The sequence below is a fragment of the Rhipicephalus microplus genome, chromosome 2 (assembly GCF_043290135.1).
Source record: "Rhipicephalus microplus isolate Deutch F79 chromosome 2, USDA_Rmic, whole genome shotgun sequence".
NCBI lineage: Eukaryota > Metazoa > Arthropoda > Arachnida > Ixodida > Ixodidae > Rhipicephalus > Rhipicephalus microplus.
This window is the reverse complement of record NC_134701.1, coordinates 86,994,737-87,011,637: the sequence shown is the minus strand read 5'-3', so window position 1 is coordinate 87,011,637 and position 16,901 is coordinate 86,994,737. Positions and strand designations below refer to the sequence as shown.

Genomic DNA, 16,901 nt, shown 5'->3' with positions numbered 1-16,901 from the left:
GCGTTGATATGGCTTATCGTACACCATTCTATAGAAGAAGCAGCGGGGCTTAACACTCATGAACCATGAAAAAGCGCAGACAGAGAACAAGTACTCCCACGTGCGAACTTAGTTTAAAAAATATTGGAGTGATTTCCTTTTTTTTTGAGTATCATTTCCAGAAGTCATGCGTGGCGAATAAATATTTGTAGTACTTTAACCCAAATAAATGCGAGTAACAACCGCCTCATACCTCGGCTATATAACGAAAATATACTAGAATTACAAGACTTTCAAAAAAAGAAAGCTATCGCATACACTGCACGCCTTTTTATAGTAGGTGCACGTTAGGTACGTCATTGCGACCACTACCAATTCCCTCTCGGAGTGAAACTGTGCGTGCTTATGTGAGTGTGTCTGTAGAAGATGTTAAGATCAGCCTCCCTGGCTGGGCGCCGCTTGGACGCGGGGGACGATTGCAGCTAAGCCTACCCTGATTTGTTCCGGATCAACGCTCTCGAGGTGCGCCAAAAGCAGCGAGAACACGAAAGTCATACTTCGAATTCTTTAGGGCTGTTGGCTCCCCTCGTCAAAAACTTTTTGGACACGCCTGACTGACTGACGGCCTAGGAAGAGCTGTTTGAAATCGAGGCTGCTTGATTTGTTCGACGTGCCAAGAGGCGCGCTGAACAATTAGCCGATAGCTTGGGATTTCTCGTCAGGTATGTTTCCCACCCGCTGTGGTGCTTGCAAATCTTCATTTTCACAAGCCCTAGCCTGCCTAGCGCTGCAGACCCTATTCTGCACATGCGACGCAATGTTATTGCACTGTGATGTGTTGTGCGTATTTTTGCACTGTGACCTACGTTATGTTTCTCCCTCGCCGTGTGACAAACTGAACGTGCACCTTCTCTTTTTCCTGGGTTGAAAAGAAGGCAGTGTTTGACTTTCTCTCTCTTTCTCCCTCTCTCGTTTTTTTAAATCCTTATTCGCTGCTCCCTGCGCTTCCTGCTGGGCTGCAGAAATTAGGCACCTTCTTATAACCACTACCCCCCGCCCTCCCCATTTGGCGGATGGAGATGAAGACGACAATTTGTTCGGACTGCCCTAAACTGAATTGACAAGCAGTCTGTCAGTTTACAGTGATCTGCAAGGCGGCTTTCCTGTAAGGTTTGTTTTAGATGCGGAGCATCTTATACTCGCCCCTTGTAGTGCGCCGTCCGCACCGCTTCTCGAACATTCGACAGCTGACGCGCGCACATGCGCCGTCGCGCCGTCGCCCACTCTTCCACCATCTGTGCATCCCTTCCTCCTCTACACACCACGCGCGCTTCACTCCTCCACCATCTGTGCACCCTTCCTCCTCTACACACCGCGTTCGACATCTACAATTCTCCTGATTCTCTAGTGGACGCGCATGTGGCGTCGCGCTTCGAGAACATTCAACAGCTGACAGTGCATGCGCCGTCGTGCTGTATATATACTCAAGGTCGGCGCTCGCTCGCTCAGTTGCCGCTCGTCGGTTGGTTTGTACGGCGCGTCGACGTCCAAGGTCGCGGTGAAATGAATTCCAACGAATCCACAAACACAATGATCGACGTCCCTTCGACCAGCGCCGCCCTTTCGCATACGTGTGTACGTGTTCACTCATTTAACACCCCCTCCTACAACCACGTTAACCAATTTAGCCATCAACCCGAGTAAGTCGCAATTTAACACCCCATTTCACAACCACGTTAACCAATTTAGCCATCGACCCAAGTAAGTCGCACTTTAACACCCCGTTAACCAATTATATGGTCCGCATCCTCCTCAGTGTTTTCCCGAGGGAAGCTGCGGGCAATTTTTTCAACCAAAAACTCTTGTTCACTGACTGCTTTTATTTCTCATTTTGAGCACGCGAGTACAACAAAATGTCACCTCTCTAAATTCCATCGAAGGCACGCGAGCACTACAAGATCTCAAAAAAAAAAAAAGAATGACAAAAACGAAATGAGCGAGAAAAGCAGCCTGTGAACGTGAGTTCTTGGTTGAAAAACTAACCTTACAGTAAAGCTGCCTAGCAGATTATTGCAAACTGTTCACTGTTTTCTCCTGCAGATAATTTTAGGAAGACCTGGGCGTAAAGCGTGAGCACCGAGACGCTTTGAACCATACCTGAGAAGCTCCCATCATGCATCCATGATGCTACCATCAACATATAGCTACATTTAGTGTGTAAATAGTAAACGTTTATCTTATCAGCCCCGGCTACTCTGCTCTACTTCTACCCGAGACTTGGCTAGCTCCTTCGAATAGATCACGAGCAATCAAAAGGGCACGGAGTTGTACAGGCGAATACGTGCGACATCACATCACTTTTATTACGTGACATATTCGTTCTCCACTGCATTCGCCCGCTCGTGTCCGCAGAAAACGTTCCAGTTTTATAGCGACGACACACCGTTGATTGCAGTCACGTCTTTGAATATCAATTAAACAGCGGTTGCATTATTTATTTGCAAATTACTTCAACATAAAGTATGGTGAAGTAATTCGTTACTTAGCTACCTGAGGAGCTTTCTAACTTGACTAACTTTTTTTTCAAGATCCGAATATAAAGTTAAGATTTATTTGGTTAATTCTGAGCATTACCTTTGTAACAGAAGTACATCACCACTGTCCACAACAATTATTATTCATCTTTCACAGTGCCAGTAGGTCCGTTCAAGTTACGTGATGAAAACATGTTTGCTGGACTACGTCATATATGACATGTCGCTCAAGTGTCTGTCTCCGCATTATTGACGAATCCAGCCGTCTTTTGTAAACTTTTTGCTGGCAAGTTTTTTAAAATTTTATTTTGTTCTTTTTAAAACTGGTGGCCTCAGACAAGCTTATTACGCCTCTGCTCACCACTTATATAGCGTTGTTGCACGCGGTGCCTGGGCCGACGGGGGAGAGCGGCGTTCTTTGTTCGTCAAACAAGTCACCGAAAGGCTGCCAGCCTGCTGTCCACCGTGTTTTGTCTATCTTAGCCGCGAAGTGAGGTGGCATTGCGACACCATAAAACGCTCTACGTGACAACCACAGTGGTTTCTTGGTGTCACAGGTGCAGTGTGGTGGCCACGCCTCAATCAAAGACGTTGACTTGAGTGAGTGTGAGCGGCACCGTCTGAAATGGTGTGAGTCCCCTGTGATTCAACAGCGCATTCTTGACCCATTCCCTTATTTAGTCAAAACGCACACTTTATAATGAGCCACCCAGTTCATTCGCAAGAGATCTCTCGCCCTGTCTGTACAGAATGTAATAAATCCTCTGTTAAATTTGCCATCCTACTCCTGAGTGCACATGCGTTTTCTTTTCTGTCTTTCTACACCCCCTTTCTTACCCCTATTTCTCCACCCCCAGAGCTGGGCAGCCAACCGGATGCCAAGATCTGGTTAATCCCCCAGCCTTCCTTTCTCTCTCTTGCCATCTCACTGCCTTGGCATCTTCATCCCGGATATCTGATGCCTGAATTAAAAGGCATCAAATATTTTCTACAGCATGTTGAGACGCTGCATATGAGTGGTCATCCTCGAAAATTATCAACTTTAAGACCACGGACAGGCGATGATATACCCTGAGTAGGTTCGAGCATGCATTATGCCTCGACGCTTCTAATCTCCGTTACACTTCTTGCTGTGTTGGGGGCTGGCCGGTCCCTGATAAAAACAGACTTTTTTATTCAATATTACATACACAATAACATCATAATGGTTAGAAAAAACTCAATAGAAAACTTGATATAAGTGTAAAAGTTAAAATCCGGTAACGAAAGGGTTAAAAACTGTTAGTACACATAAGTTAAAAACGGTAAAACTGTAAAGGTGTATAGGTCTAAAAACATGGAAAAATCGCAACTCTAAAAACTTTGGCTATATACAATGTCACTGTACACCGATGTGGCGGCGGTAAATGTCCGTGGAAGCCGCGATCGTGTCACTGACGCACAAGCGTTTCATTGTTCGCAGATAGTTCTTAGAACACAGTCTGCGCGTGACACGATCGTTCGCCGGATCCCACGACCCCAGGCAGCCGACGACGATGGCTTCGATGGAGACGCGCTGGAACCGTCGGAGGAGATGTCGCTGTAAGGGGGCGTACTTCTCCTCCTTAAGCCTCCGGGCTTCCTGGAACGCCTGCAGTCTGTTGTCAAAAGGGCAGCAGACGTCCAAGATCAAGGCTTCCTCACCCCGTGCCAGGACCAGGTCAGGTCGCAGGCCGGGAAGTCCGACCTGTTGGTTCTCCCCGATGACGGTGAACCTTCCCAGGGCAGCCTTCTTGATACGTGCGACGATGGCGTTGTGGCGCTCTGTCATTGCCCGGCTCTGCCGCATACAATAGCAGAGTACGTTTGGCAGCGTCTCCTCCCTGTACCCGCAGCATCGGCACCGCTTATCTGCTGCAGGTACCCAGGTACATGTGCCGTTGAGGGGGGAGGAGATTAAGCCGGGCTCGATGAATGAAGCGCCACTCCTTGAACCTGGTGTAGCGGCCGGTCCACATGAAGTGGGAGTTAGCGGGGTCCGCCGCTACACACGCCATCGCCTTGCCCTGGTTTGGCTTCGCCTCGAGGGAACGGTCCCGGTTCTGGCTCAGGATGGCCCGGAGAGTTCTCACCAGCTTGTTCATGTTCCGCGTGGACACCGTGGCCTCCCCGCAGGTGATGCGGGCGCCCTGGTCTTGTAGCTCCCAGGCGACAGTTAGGCGACGGGAGGCTTTGCGGGCCTCCGTCCAGACAGACTGAAGTTGAGTTGGGGTCTGTCTGAAGTCGCCTTCCGTGTCGCCCGAGAGGTAGGCCTCGATGTCCTCGTCGTCTGCATCGCGTCGGAGCCGCCTGGAGACCACCTGGTGCAGCGCCTCCCTTGCCCGCTCCCGAACCTCCGAGTCCGTCGACGTCAGGAGCTTGAAGGCCCCGTCCACGCGGCAGATGTCACTCAGCTCCGCCGCCAAAGGGATCCCTGCAGTGCCGGCCCGTGCGCTCCCGTACACGTAGTCGTTAGATGCCCTGGCCGGAACGTACAGGGTCTTCTTGATGAGGGGGCGGAGCTCGTCATCCAGACGCTGCCACTCTCCCTTGCTGGCGAGGCCCACCCGCATGGCGAAGTTCAAAGCTGGATATAAAAAAGTTTTAATTGCACCCAGCCTCTGCCACGGGGTGAGCATTGAGAAGAGTAGCTTCCTGCCCAGGTGGATGTCCTCGTCGACGGTCGTTTGGTCCGGGAGCACCCGGAAACCCACAGGTCGCCCCAGGAAACGGTGCCACTCGTAGTCCGCCAGTGCCGGAACCGGGACGCCTCCAACGGTGAAAGTGGTGGGCCGTGTTCCCACCGGATAGCGCCCGGATAGGTGGAGGGTGTGGCACTTGGCGGGCTTGAGTCGCATTCCCAGCCGGTCCGAGAGGGTTGTCACGACATTGAGACTGCGCTTCAAGGTGGTGGGGTCCGCAGTGAGCAGAGTCAGATCATCGGCGTAAGCAAGGATGTTGTGCTGCTTATCCCCTCCCTGCACTGCCCTGATGACTGGATCCACCACCAAGTTGAATAGCAGGCCGCTCAGTGGACATCCCTGCCTCAGGCCAGCTCTGATGGGGATAGGCTCCGTAGTGCCAGCTGCTGCCACGAAGCAGGTGGTGTTGGCGCGGTAGAGCTCCTTCACGATCTCCGCGAAGGTCTCTCTTGCGCCGGCGCCGCGGACAGCCTCAACGAGGGCCTGATGGGCGACCGAGCCAAAGGCATTGGCGTAGTCGAGGAAACCTACGCACAGCTCCCCACCTTTTGTCCTGGCGTCATCCAGGCGTCCCTGCAGCACGAAGTTGTGTTCAAACACCCCATCGTACGGCAGGAAGCCCTTCTGACACCTGGACAAGACCGCATGGTCGCCCAACCACCGCTGCAGCCGGGTAGTGAGACACCCGGCATACAGTTTGGCGATTGTTCGACCAAGGGCAATGGGTCGCCAGTTTTTAGGATCCTCGCGGTCGCTCTTCTTGTAGATCAGGATCGTTCTCGATGATTTTCAGCTCTGGGGTGTGCGGCGGTGTAAGAGACAGATGTTGAACACCGCCGCCAGGAACCGCCCGTCAGGATCCACCTGCCTCCAGTGGTGGTAGGTCAGATGGTCCTCCCCAGGAGCTGTGCTTTCGCACCTTCGGAGCTTGGCTGCGACTTCGTCTGGTAGGAAGGGGCACGTGTCCATCTCCTCTGTTGTGGGGGCTCGTGACCTGAGGAGCGTAGTGTCCACGGCTACCGGGGCCCACAGTTCAGTGAATTGGCCTTGAAAGGTGCCTGGGTTGATGGGGCAGAGCTCGGACGGGCCTTCAGCAATAAGGCGGACGGCCCGTCGCCGGTTTTTCCTGTAAAGACCCTGTATCAGGGAAGCATTGTCGGGGTTTATCTCACGCCGAGGTGGTGTTTGGCGCGAGCCCCGACAGGGCAGCCAAAGATGGTCAATGATGGCTGCCTCGGCGCGGTCCAGGATGGGCTCGAACCGCGCCCACTGCTCCTCCGACACAGGGCCCCGGCCAAGGTCACGTAGCTCTGCCGTCACCTCCGCCAGGAACCAGGCACTCTCGGGCCCCAGGGTGTCAGCTGCCTCGTCCTGTGTACCATAGTTGCTGCCGGTGACGTCGCCATGGGGCGCTGTCGGTTCGGCGGGTTCTCGCCCCGCTTCGCCAGAGTTGTTTGCGAGTGTCGTCGCCTGCTCGGTAGGCGCCGACTACTCGACGACGCGCCCCATCTGCTGGTCAGCTGGCTCCTCGGTGTCGTCCACAGCTGGGCTGGCGTACTCCTCCGAGGAGCTGACGTCATCGCCTGCAGGTACTGCCTGGTTGGAGTCACCACCCGGCTGGTCGTCACCCGCATCGTCCGCCTGGTGTACAGGCGCGCTCTCCGTGCCGTCGTCGTCTGCGGAGTCACGAAACGGCTGACTCGTCGAGACGACGGGCGTCGCTCCAAGTGCAAGCTCCCCCAGGGCCCCATCTCCGTCCATAGGAGCAGGTGTGACCTCCTGTGAGGGAGGCCCGGTCACGGTGCTTGGGGCAGGGGGGCATTGGTCCGCTGTCAGCTCGCCTTCAGCCTGCGTGGGTGAAACCGCCGACAAAAGGGGGATGTGGGGGTGTAGCCGGTCCAGGTGGAGGCTGATGAGGTGGCGTCCTGGTGTCCCCTGCACGGCAGGACTCTCCTGAAGGACCGGCCACAGCGGCTGCTGGTGGTGGACCGGTGGTAGTGTTTTGCCGGGCCAAGAGTGCCTCCTCCCTCCGGTGCCGTTGCTCATGGTTGTAGAGCCCCTTCTTAGACGTGAAGGAGCTCGAGCAGGTCGGGCACTGGTGCCGGTGAGGGGGGGGGAGGGGCAGCAGCTGGGAGGTTCACCAAGCAGCCGTGCATTGTCGGCCGTTTCCCCAGCGTAGCGCCGCAAATGGTACAGTGGTATACCGTCCGGGTTATCCGCACGCCATGCTCCCCCTCGAGGTGCCGCTGCAGCGACTGGCGGCGCGACGTCCACACTTCTGGGTTGTAGGCGGTCGCGCAGCCCTCCTCGCAGCATAGAAACGTCGCCGGGAGTGGAAAGAAAAGCGTGAGGGTGGTACCCTCACGCTCAGGCTGGCGCTCCTGGATGGGAGGGTCGCCATCGTCCTCGCTGTCGTCGGGGGCAGAGTTGCCCCCGGAGGCCATGTTCCAGCGGCCCCGCTAGGCGGGACGGCCAGAAGATCAGGACGGCCTCATGGGACGCGGTGACCACCGCGGGTCAGGGACAGTCTGCGGGAGCAGCGGCAGGGAGGCCAGCAGGGCGACCACATAGCTGGCGAGGCGTCGGAGCAGCAGGCGGGAGCAGGGGGCAAGCAGGCGGCCCCGGGCGGTAGCGGCGAGCAAGCGCCGCTGAGCAGGCGGCGAGCGGGCAGGCGGCGAGCAGGCAGCAGGCGGGACCAAGCAGCGGAGCGGGCGGTGAGGCCAGCGACGAGCGAGTGCCGCTGGGCAGGCGGCGAGGAGGAGAGCGGACCCAGGCAGCAGGCGGTGGAGCGAGCGCCGAAACCAGGCGAGCAGGACCGGGCGGTGATGGCAGCGGAACACCAGGCAGGCAGGCAGCAATCCGGGCAGCAGCAGCAGGCAGCAGACACCCAAGAGCAGTGGTAGCCGTGGATAGGGCTGGGTGAGGGAAAGGAGAAAGACGCCGCTATAACCGGGCGGGTTCCGGTTGCTTCCACGAAGATCAAAAAGTGCAGGGCGGTCAAGCCACACGACTACACTTCGATCTTAGCCAAAAGGCCGAGAAGCGATAGGGCTGGCCGGTCCCGACGAAGCAGAAGAAAAAGACGGCCGACGGAAACGTACGCGGCCGGTGGGGACGCCGACCAGCCCGAACACGCGGGTTGGCGCGAAACGCCGAAGGAAAGAACAACAACCGCACTCGACGGTTACCCAACGCACACTGATTTTATTTACAGTCGCCTTGAAAACCTTGATGCCAGAGCGGCGTTCCCTGGCATCCTCACATGTCATTCCGAAACCGAAACCCAGAACACAACAACCATCCCCTCCTCGAAAAAAGTTCACCTGTACACTGTTTATATTTATACATGATCGATACAAAAGCATGTACAAGGTATGTACGTTAGAACACATGAAAATTCGGAGCACGGCACACCGAACTCACACACTACGAGTCCTGAAAATGCACTGACAAACAAAAAATGTACACAACTGTTCGGAACAAGAGTTTTACATCACATAGTCTTCGAACCGACGCGGCTTCTGCCACTTTCGCTTAGGGCGGGCTCTTTTGGGTGTAGAATCAGGTGTGTCCGCAGCTTGGTCACTTGTGCTCTGATGTGACACATCAAGAGCAGTGGAAGATTGTGAAGGCTCTAAACAAGCCTTAAAATTCGCGGTCTCATCAGAGCTCGCAGCATGAGCTTCGGAAGAATTTTGCGGACCGAAGTCCGGTTCAACGGTCTCAGCCGTATTTGAAGGTTCGAAGCGAAACGTATGACTTTGTGTACTTGAACCAGCGACACTGACTGGTAACTCCTCCCCCCTTGAAGAAATGCCTGTACATGGAGGCCACATGTAATAATCTCATGGATAGTTGAAAGGCGCGGACGGAACGTGATGGGGAAGACTTTTAGGTGTTGAAGGCGAATCCGTATGAAAAATAACAAGGCGCGAAGCATTCGAGATGTTACCATCACTTAAGCGAAACGAAGTGGGGCTAACCTGGCCCAAGACTTTGTAAGGACCCCGATACTTGGGGCGCTTGCCTGGCACACGAACCTTGACTAGATCGCCAGTGCGAACTTTGGACTGCCTTGCACCTCGACAGGTGTCGACATACCTTTTCATTGCTTTTGATGAGAAAAAACTCTGGTACGGATTTGATCAGGAGAACACACTGCTATGTTACGAGGCAAAGAGACTATGTCGAGAGCAACTCGCGGTTGCCTACCGCAGAGAAGTTGAGCAGGTGCCTTGTGGTGTGAACCTGTACAAATCTAAACATTCAGTCAAGACTTGCTTGAGGGAACGGTGCTCTAATTGGGCGATCTGGATATGTTCCTTCAGAACGCGATTAAAGCGCTCGATTTGCCAATTTGATTGGGGATAGAAAACTGATGACCTCAAGTGCTGAATTCCTCGCAGTGAAAGAAAAGCCTCGAAATGTTCGGACTGAAACTGTGAACCATTGTCTGTAACTATGGCATCAGGAAAACCTTCCCGGCTGAAGATTGAAGACAGAAATTCACTGATGACCTCAGAAGTAACCGTATGTGTGAAACAAGGCTCTGGCCATTTGGAAGGGTAGTCAATGAGAGAAACAATGAACCGGGCATTTTGCGGAACATTATGCAAAGGACCGATGATGTCCATGCCGAGTTTCTGCCAAGGCCGATCAGGCCACTGGACTGGCTGCAACGGAGAAAATGCAGGTTTGGCAGACTTGTCAGCTTCCTGACATATATGGCAGTTGTAAACTGCATGCTCGATCTGCTTGTCTAAAGCTGGCCACCAGTACCTGTCTCGCAGATTCTTTTTGGTGCGGACAATGCCTGGATGGGCCTCATGGGCAAGCTGTATTAGCTTGTTACGGAAAGAACCAGGGGGAATCACGCGTTCATCACGGAAAAGCAAGTCTTCGACACAAGACAGTTACTGTCGGACTGTGAAGTAAGGCAAGAATTCAGAAGCAAGAGCACATTTGGAAGGCCATCCTTCACGTAAATATTTGAGAACTTGAGACAAAGTGGAATCTGCAGCTGTAGCTGCCTGAAGCTCAACTTTAGTAATGCAGGAAGTAACTAATGAAACAACTTCCTCATCCCGCTCTTCAGTAACCGGTATCTGAAGAGGAAAGCGTGACAGTGCATCAGCAACCACGTTATTAGAACTTTTACAATATTGAACACTGAAATTATAATACATGAGTTTGGCACACCAACGGGAAATGCGAATGGGGCGGTGGCCTTCGGATCCTGCAGAAAGAAGAGCAACTAGTTCTTGGTGATCCGTACGTAATGTGAAGTGCTGGCCCCACATGTAAACATGCCGTTGCTGTGTTGGGGGCTGGCTGGTCCCGACGAAGCAGAAGAAGAAGAAGACAGCCGACGGAGACGTACGCGGCCGGCGGGGACGCTGACCAGCCCGAACACGCGGGTTGGCGCGAAACGCCGAAGGAAAGAACAACAACCGCACTCCGCGGTTACCCAATGCACACTGATTTTATTTACAGTCGCCTTGAAAACCTGGATGCCAGAGCGGCGCCCCCTGGCATCCTCACATGTCATTCCGAAACCGAAACCCAGAACACAACACTTCTCCCTTTCGATTTCATCCTTCGGGAGTTTGTGTAGTTCTTCACCTAACGCGCTGCATTCGTGCTGCACTGCTACCATTTCATTTCTTCTGTGTATACGCCCTGCTTCGGGCACGATCATAGGCTGCCATCTTGGACTGATTATGATGCCGTTTTGCATCTATATGAATATTCGAATAGTGCTACGGTGAACTCGCACGCATCAACACGCTGGGCCAGTACATTCAACGTTGTATGACCAAAATGATTGCTAATTACGACATAGAAAAGCAGCAAAATTGATTTGAAGCCTGTTGTGTAGTGTGACTGTGGCCGCTAGGTTTGGCGGCAACAGGAAAGACAGCTACGAACATGTGATGTGTGGCCGCTCCACGTGGCGGCGTTGAAGTGGTGCTGAGTTGTTTTTGATGCGCATGTCCTCAGTTGGTGTTTGCCGGCGGAGTGTGGCCTGGCGTAAATAAACGTTCGTACTCCTCAACCCACAATCTGTAACACTGGCGACGAGGATGGGATAGGTCGGCATGACGTCCAGCGCGGCAATGGAGGACGGGCGGAACCCCGGACAACGGGAGGCCTCCAGCAATGGCTCCCTCGAGCAATTCAACTTGTCACAGCCGGACGAGTGGGAAGACTATGCTCAGCGGTTCGAATTATTCCTGGAGGCGCAGGGCATTACGGACGCTGGAAAGAAAAGGTCGACGTTTCTCAGCCGTTGCGGGGCCGCGACGTTCCAGTTGGCCAAGGCCCTCGTCGCGCCGGACCAGCTGAAAGATACGCCGTATGAGGACATCATCGCTGCCCTTCGAAATCATCTTTCGCCGAAACCACCGGAATTGGCGCGGCGATACGAGTTCCATCGCAGAGAGCAAGCAACCGGTGAGTCCGTCGCTGCATACCTCGCGGCTCTGCGAACGACTGCACAGCACTGCAACTTCGTTGACCTTGATAAGGCACTCCGAGACCGTTTCGTTTTTGGCCTGAGGAACGATAAAGCTAAACGGCGCATTTTGGCGAAAAAAGAAGTGTCGCTCGCCTGCGCCGTCGAGGAAGCTACCGCCGCTGAGGCCATCGACCGTGAGGCCAGCCAGTCGCGACTAAACGCAACCGCGCCGCGTACCGAGCCAGTGCACCAGGGAACGGTCGCCGACTGTGGAGAGGACCAGGACGGCCTCGAGGAGTGTGTTCGTCAGTTGCGTGCAGACACCAGTCAATGCAGGGACGCAGGACTGGGGGGCGGATCTTGTGCCGGTTGTGGGGGGCCGCACGAGCGCCGGTTGTGTCGTTTCCGTGATGCCCAATGCCGAGGTTGCGGAAAAACAGGGCACATAGCCAAGGTCTGCCGGTCTCAACGGAAGCGGGACCGCCGTGCAAATTTTAAGACAAACGGCAGGACGGACAATTCGCGGACCACTCCGCGTGCGAGTACCTCGTACTGCGACAACCTCCCGGAGACCGCCATCCACGATGTGCCTCAGCCCGGGACAAAGAAGATTCACGTTGCTGTCGAAATCGAAGGTGTGGAATGCGAGATGGAGGTGGACTCGGGATCCACGTTTTCGCTCATCTCCGAGGCTACGGCCCGGCAAATCTTCCCGAATGGGCGCATCCCGAAGTTGAAGCAACTCGACGTCGTTATGAAGGACTATCAGGGAAACTGCATAGCAGTGCAAGGGATGGCCACAGTTACAGTAAAATTCAGTGGTTTTGCTGGCCCACTGAAACTCGTCATTGTCAAAGGGCAGCGTCAAATCCTCCTTGTACTAGACTGGTTTCCAGCATTAGGAATTAAGGTCACCAGAGTGCATCGCATGGACGAACTGGCCACGGCATTTGACAAGCTGTTTGAGGAGTTTGCTGTTGTCTTTGACGGGGGACTGGGGTGCTACAAGGGACCACCTGTGAAGTTGGCCTTGAACCCGGAGTTGGTGCCAGTACGCCTAACGGCAAGGAGGGTGCCCTTTGCACTGCGCCAAAAGATCGATGCCGAGCTTGACAAGCTGCTACAGCAGGGTGTTCTGGAGCCAGTGGACTGCGCGGAGTGGGAAACCCCTATTGTCACACCATTGAAGGGAAATGGAGACATCCGCACCTGTGCAGACTACAAGTGTACCATTCACAAGGCCCTCCAGCAGCATGCATATCCGGTGCCGGTGGTCAGCCACGTATTGGCTTCTCTCTCAGGCGGAACCATTTTTGCAAAGCTCGACTTGGCCCAGGCTTACCAGCAGCTGCCTGTCACCGATGAGTCTGCAGCAGCACAGACCATCGTAACGCATCGTGGGGCATTCAGGGTACGCCGATTGCAGTTTGGTGTCAGTGTCGCACCTGGCATCTTTCAAAATCTAATGGAAACCCTCCTACGTGGAATACCAGGTGTAATTCCATATTTTGATGATGTGCTAATTGCAGGGGCGTCAGGTCAAGAATTGCTCTCTCGCCTTCGCGAGGTCCTTCGCCGTTTCCAGGATGCTGGGCTGAAGGTAAAAAAGAGAAGTGCCAGCTGGGTGTCGCCCAAGTCGAGTTCTTGGGGTTTCGAATAGACGCCGAGGGCATCCATCCGACCCCAGAAAAAACACAGGCCATTCTTGGTGCACCTCGCCCGTCAAAGAAGACCGAACTCCAGGCATTCCTGGGACTGGTGAACTTCTATTATGCGTTCTTGCCACACAAGGCCACTGTTGCGGAACCACTACACCGACTTTTGGACAAGAAGGCTACCTTTGTGTGGGGCCAAACACAACAGAGAGCGTTTGAAAGCGTGAAAGAACTCTTGGCATCCAATCAAGTCTTGACGCATTATGATGAGAAGCAACCTCTCATCCTTGCCTGTGATGCGTCACCATACGGAATAGGAGCTGTGTTGAGCCACCGATTGCCCGGCGGCACAGAAGCACCGGTCGCCTTTTATTCAAGGACCCTGTCGAGTGCAGAGCGAAACTATGCACAGATCGATAAGGAGGCACTTGCCGTGGTTGCAGGCGTCAAAAAGTTTCACGACTACCTGTTGGGCCGGCCTTTTCAGATCCAGACGGACCACAAGCCACTGCTCGGGTTGTTCACGTCTGACCGCCAGACACCACAGATGCTGTCTCCGCGGATGCTGCGCTGGTCTATCTTCCTGAATGGATACCAACATACGCTGCTCCACCGGGCTGGGAGGCACTTGGGCCATGCGGACGGCCTCAGCAGACTGCCCTTACAGCACCAGTGCCACGATGACCCCTCTCCCGCAGAGGTTGTCATGCTCCTGGATGCGCTGCCAGAACCACCCCTCCATGCAGCGGACATTGCCACCCACTCTGCCAAAGATCGCACCCTTTCACGTGTTCTTAACTGGGTCTGGAAGGGGTGGCCAAGGGGCAGCATGGGCCCAGAGTTTTCTGCCTTCACATCAAGGCAGCACGAACTGACTGCCCACAAGGGTTGCCTACTCTGGAGTGACCGTGTAATGATTCCACAAAAGCTGCGGTTCCGGGTGCTGCACTGCATTCTGGGCACCCTGGTATTATCTGGATGAAGGCACTTGCCCGCATCTATGTGTGGTGGCCAGGCATGGATGCTGCCATCGAAAAATGGGTGCGATGCTGCTCCTCTTGTCAGGAGACGCGGCCAGAGATGCCTCGAGCACCCGTCCACCCTTGGGAGGCGTCTCGGAACCCATGGTCCCGCCTCCATATGGATTTTGCCGGTCCATTTCAAGGGCAGACCTTCTTAATCGTCGTGGATTCGTATTCAAAGTGGCTGGAGGTCATCCCAACATCCTCTATGACGTCACAGACAGTAATCAGTGCATTACAGAAACTGTTTGCCACGCATGGTCTCCCAGACATCATTGTCTCAGACAACGGAGCTCAGTTTAAGTCCACAGAGTTTCGAGAGTTCCTGGACAGCAATCTGATCCGCCAGGTAACTTCGGCACCATTCCACCCATCTACGAATGGCCAGGCAGAAAGGATAGTACGCACTACCAAGGAAGGCCTATCTTGCATCATCCAGGGGAACTGGGCACGGCGCCTGGCAGATTTCACACTGCAGCAGCACGTAACCCCACACACGACTACGGGGCGATCCCCGGCCGAGCTCCTGATGAGCCGCAAGTTGTCAACGATGTTGGACCGCCTGCACCCTGATCGGGCCCCAGAGAAGTCCACACGGTTGGCAGATTCCCCGTCCAAACCACGCACGTTTCAGCCTGAATACCCTGTCTTCGCACGTAACTATGCTCAGGGGCCTCTGTGGATTCCAGCAGTGATCTCCCGTGCAACCGGACCAATATCTTATGAGGTCACGGCCCCTGATGGTCGAGTACTTCGCAGGCATGTGGACCTACTCCCTCGCCGGACGGTCGGGCCTACCCAAACGGCGGGTGCAGAACTGGAAAGACCGCAGCCTGAAAGACGACCGATGTCAACGTCTACCCCTGAAGGCTCGAGTTCTGTCCCGGTGGCCCCTGAAGGCTCGAGTTCGGCCCCTGTGGAGCCAGACGCACCTGGGGAGCAGCCGACTGCTGTGGTTAGCAGTGTGCCCCCACGGGAGGGCGGAACCGTTCCACTGACTGTCCCAGTGGAGGCAAATGGCGAGCCTTTAGTGCCACCACTGTGCTTTCGTCGCTCGCAGCGTGCTCGGGGAACCCCGCACCATCTAAGAGACTACGTACTGGCCTTGGCTTACTGCTGAGTTCAAACTTGGAGGGGAGGGGTGTTGTGTAGTGTGACTGTGGCCGCTAGGTTTGGCGGCAACAGGAAAGACAGCTACGAACATGTGATGTGTGGCCGCTCCACCTGGCGGCGTTGAAGTGGTGCTGAGTTGTTTTTGATACGCATGTCCTCAGTTGGTGTTTGCCGGTGGAGTGTGGCCTGGCGTAAATAAACGTTCGTACTCCTCAACCCACAATCTGTAACAAAGCCTTAGATGGCAGCGTCTATGCATTGCTGTAACTGTTACATTTATTTTTTGTCAATTTGTCCAATATGTCATTTCATGCAGTGGCCGCCGAACTTGTGCCGCTGTTCATAGTGGTACTCTCGGTCTCTAAAGCTGGATGAAGATATCTAAAAGCCTGTTTTTTACTGGCTACAGAAATGTGAAACGAAGCTATACTTCAAGATGAAAAAGAAAAAGACAAATCTGTGAAAATTCGGTACTGGTGCATAAATGGCGCGCCGATGAAGATCGTCGGCGGAGGCGGTGGCGGCGCGCCGATCAGTTTGCGTCGGCGTCGGCGTCGCTGCGAAAACTCTCGGCGGCGGCACGCCGACCAGTCGGCGCACACCTCTACCGGCGAGTCAGCCCACTACCCTATTCTAGCTCACTTTAGCGGAGCTCTCCAGAGTTGAAAAAAGCCCAACACACCATCGTGAAAACCTGTGAGAATTTGCCGTTTGTGCCGTCATCTGCTAGCGTATAAAAAAACTAAATAAAGTTGATGCAACAAAAAACACAAAAACGTCAAAAATGGTTATTTTTTTGTTTTTTCTTCTTTATTCCAGGCGGCGCGACAACTTGCATGTTTCAACAATCGCTTCAGCAGTGTTGGTTAGAACTTGTTACCTCTCTGTTTTTCTCTGCCTGCCATGGGAGCTATAACGGAAGCGTGGCGGAAGCGCTGCCGCGGCCTCCGAGCACGCCTCCCCTGTTCTTACTGTCTCGCATAGAGTTACTATATACGCTCTCGATTTCATCCCCCGACGCCGCTTAGCGACGCTCTCCGTCACCCGCACGCCGGCCTGTCGCGCTTGCTCTGTCGTTTGCTAAAAAGAATCACGAACGTTGTTTGGAGCTGTTCCGATCGTATTAAAAGAGGTAGTATTAATGTATAAATATCAACAAAGCGAAATAAAGTTGAAAAGTGACTCTTACCGCATATTTCATTCCCACCCCAGTCAACTTGCCGCCGGTATTTTAAAACCGTCCTTCGGTCACAGTGGAAGTTCTACGTTTTTTCTGTTTGCTTGAAGGGTGCAGCTCTCCTGCCTTTTCATCGGTCACTATTCACTGCTGTTGCGTTCCATTCTGTACCTCTGGCAAGCAAAATAAAGCAGCAGGGGTGTCATTTCACGAGATACCAGCGAACGTGGCGCTTCGTGGACGA

The 16,901-nt window shown here is 54.0% G+C and overlaps 2 protein-coding genes across 2 annotated transcripts; one reads left to right on the top strand and one right to left on the bottom strand.

The window, feature by feature from the left end:
• Positions 1-4,399: 4,399 nt before the first annotated feature.
• Positions 4,400-7,279, bottom strand: LOC142790228 (uncharacterized). The gene is made up of 3 exons (XM_075885206.1): positions 6,726-7,279; positions 6,153-6,620; positions 4,400-5,864 (listed from the first exon to the last, which is right to left on the bottom strand). Exons 1-3 carry the CDS (start codon positions 7,277-7,279, stop codon positions 4,400-4,402), a joined length of 2,487 nt encoding a protein of 828 aa, XP_075741321.1.
• A 4,052-nt stretch (positions 7,280-11,331) lies between these two features.
• Positions 11,332-14,327, top strand: LOC142790221 (uncharacterized). The gene is made up of 2 exons (XM_075885201.1): positions 11,332-13,115; positions 13,220-14,327. Exons 1-2 carry the CDS (start codon positions 11,332-11,334, stop codon positions 14,325-14,327), a joined length of 2,892 nt encoding a protein of 963 aa, XP_075741316.1.
• Positions 14,328-16,901: the final 2,574 nt, after the last annotated feature.

Coding starts and splice junctions, on each gene's coding strand:
- LOC142790228 (XM_075885206.1), bottom strand. CDS start 7,279: ATGAGCAACGGCACCGGAGGGAGGAGGCACTCTTGGCCCGGCAAAACA. Junction 6,621..6,725: donor CAGATGGGGCGCGTCGTCGA/GTAGTCGGCGCC, acceptor CGTCACCGGCAG/CAACTATGGTACACAGGACG. Junction 5,865..6,152: donor GTCGCAGCCAAGCTCCGAAG/GTGCGAAAGCAC, acceptor GGTCTTGTCCAG/GTGTCAGAAGGGCTTCCTGC.
- LOC142790221 (XM_075885201.1), top strand. CDS start 11,332: ATGACGTCCAGCGCGGCAATGGAGGACGGGCGGAACCCCGGACAACGG. Junction 13,116..13,219: donor TTCAGGGTACGCCGATTGCA/GTTTGGTGTCAG, acceptor TGCTAATTGCAG/GGGCGTCAGGTCAAGAATTG.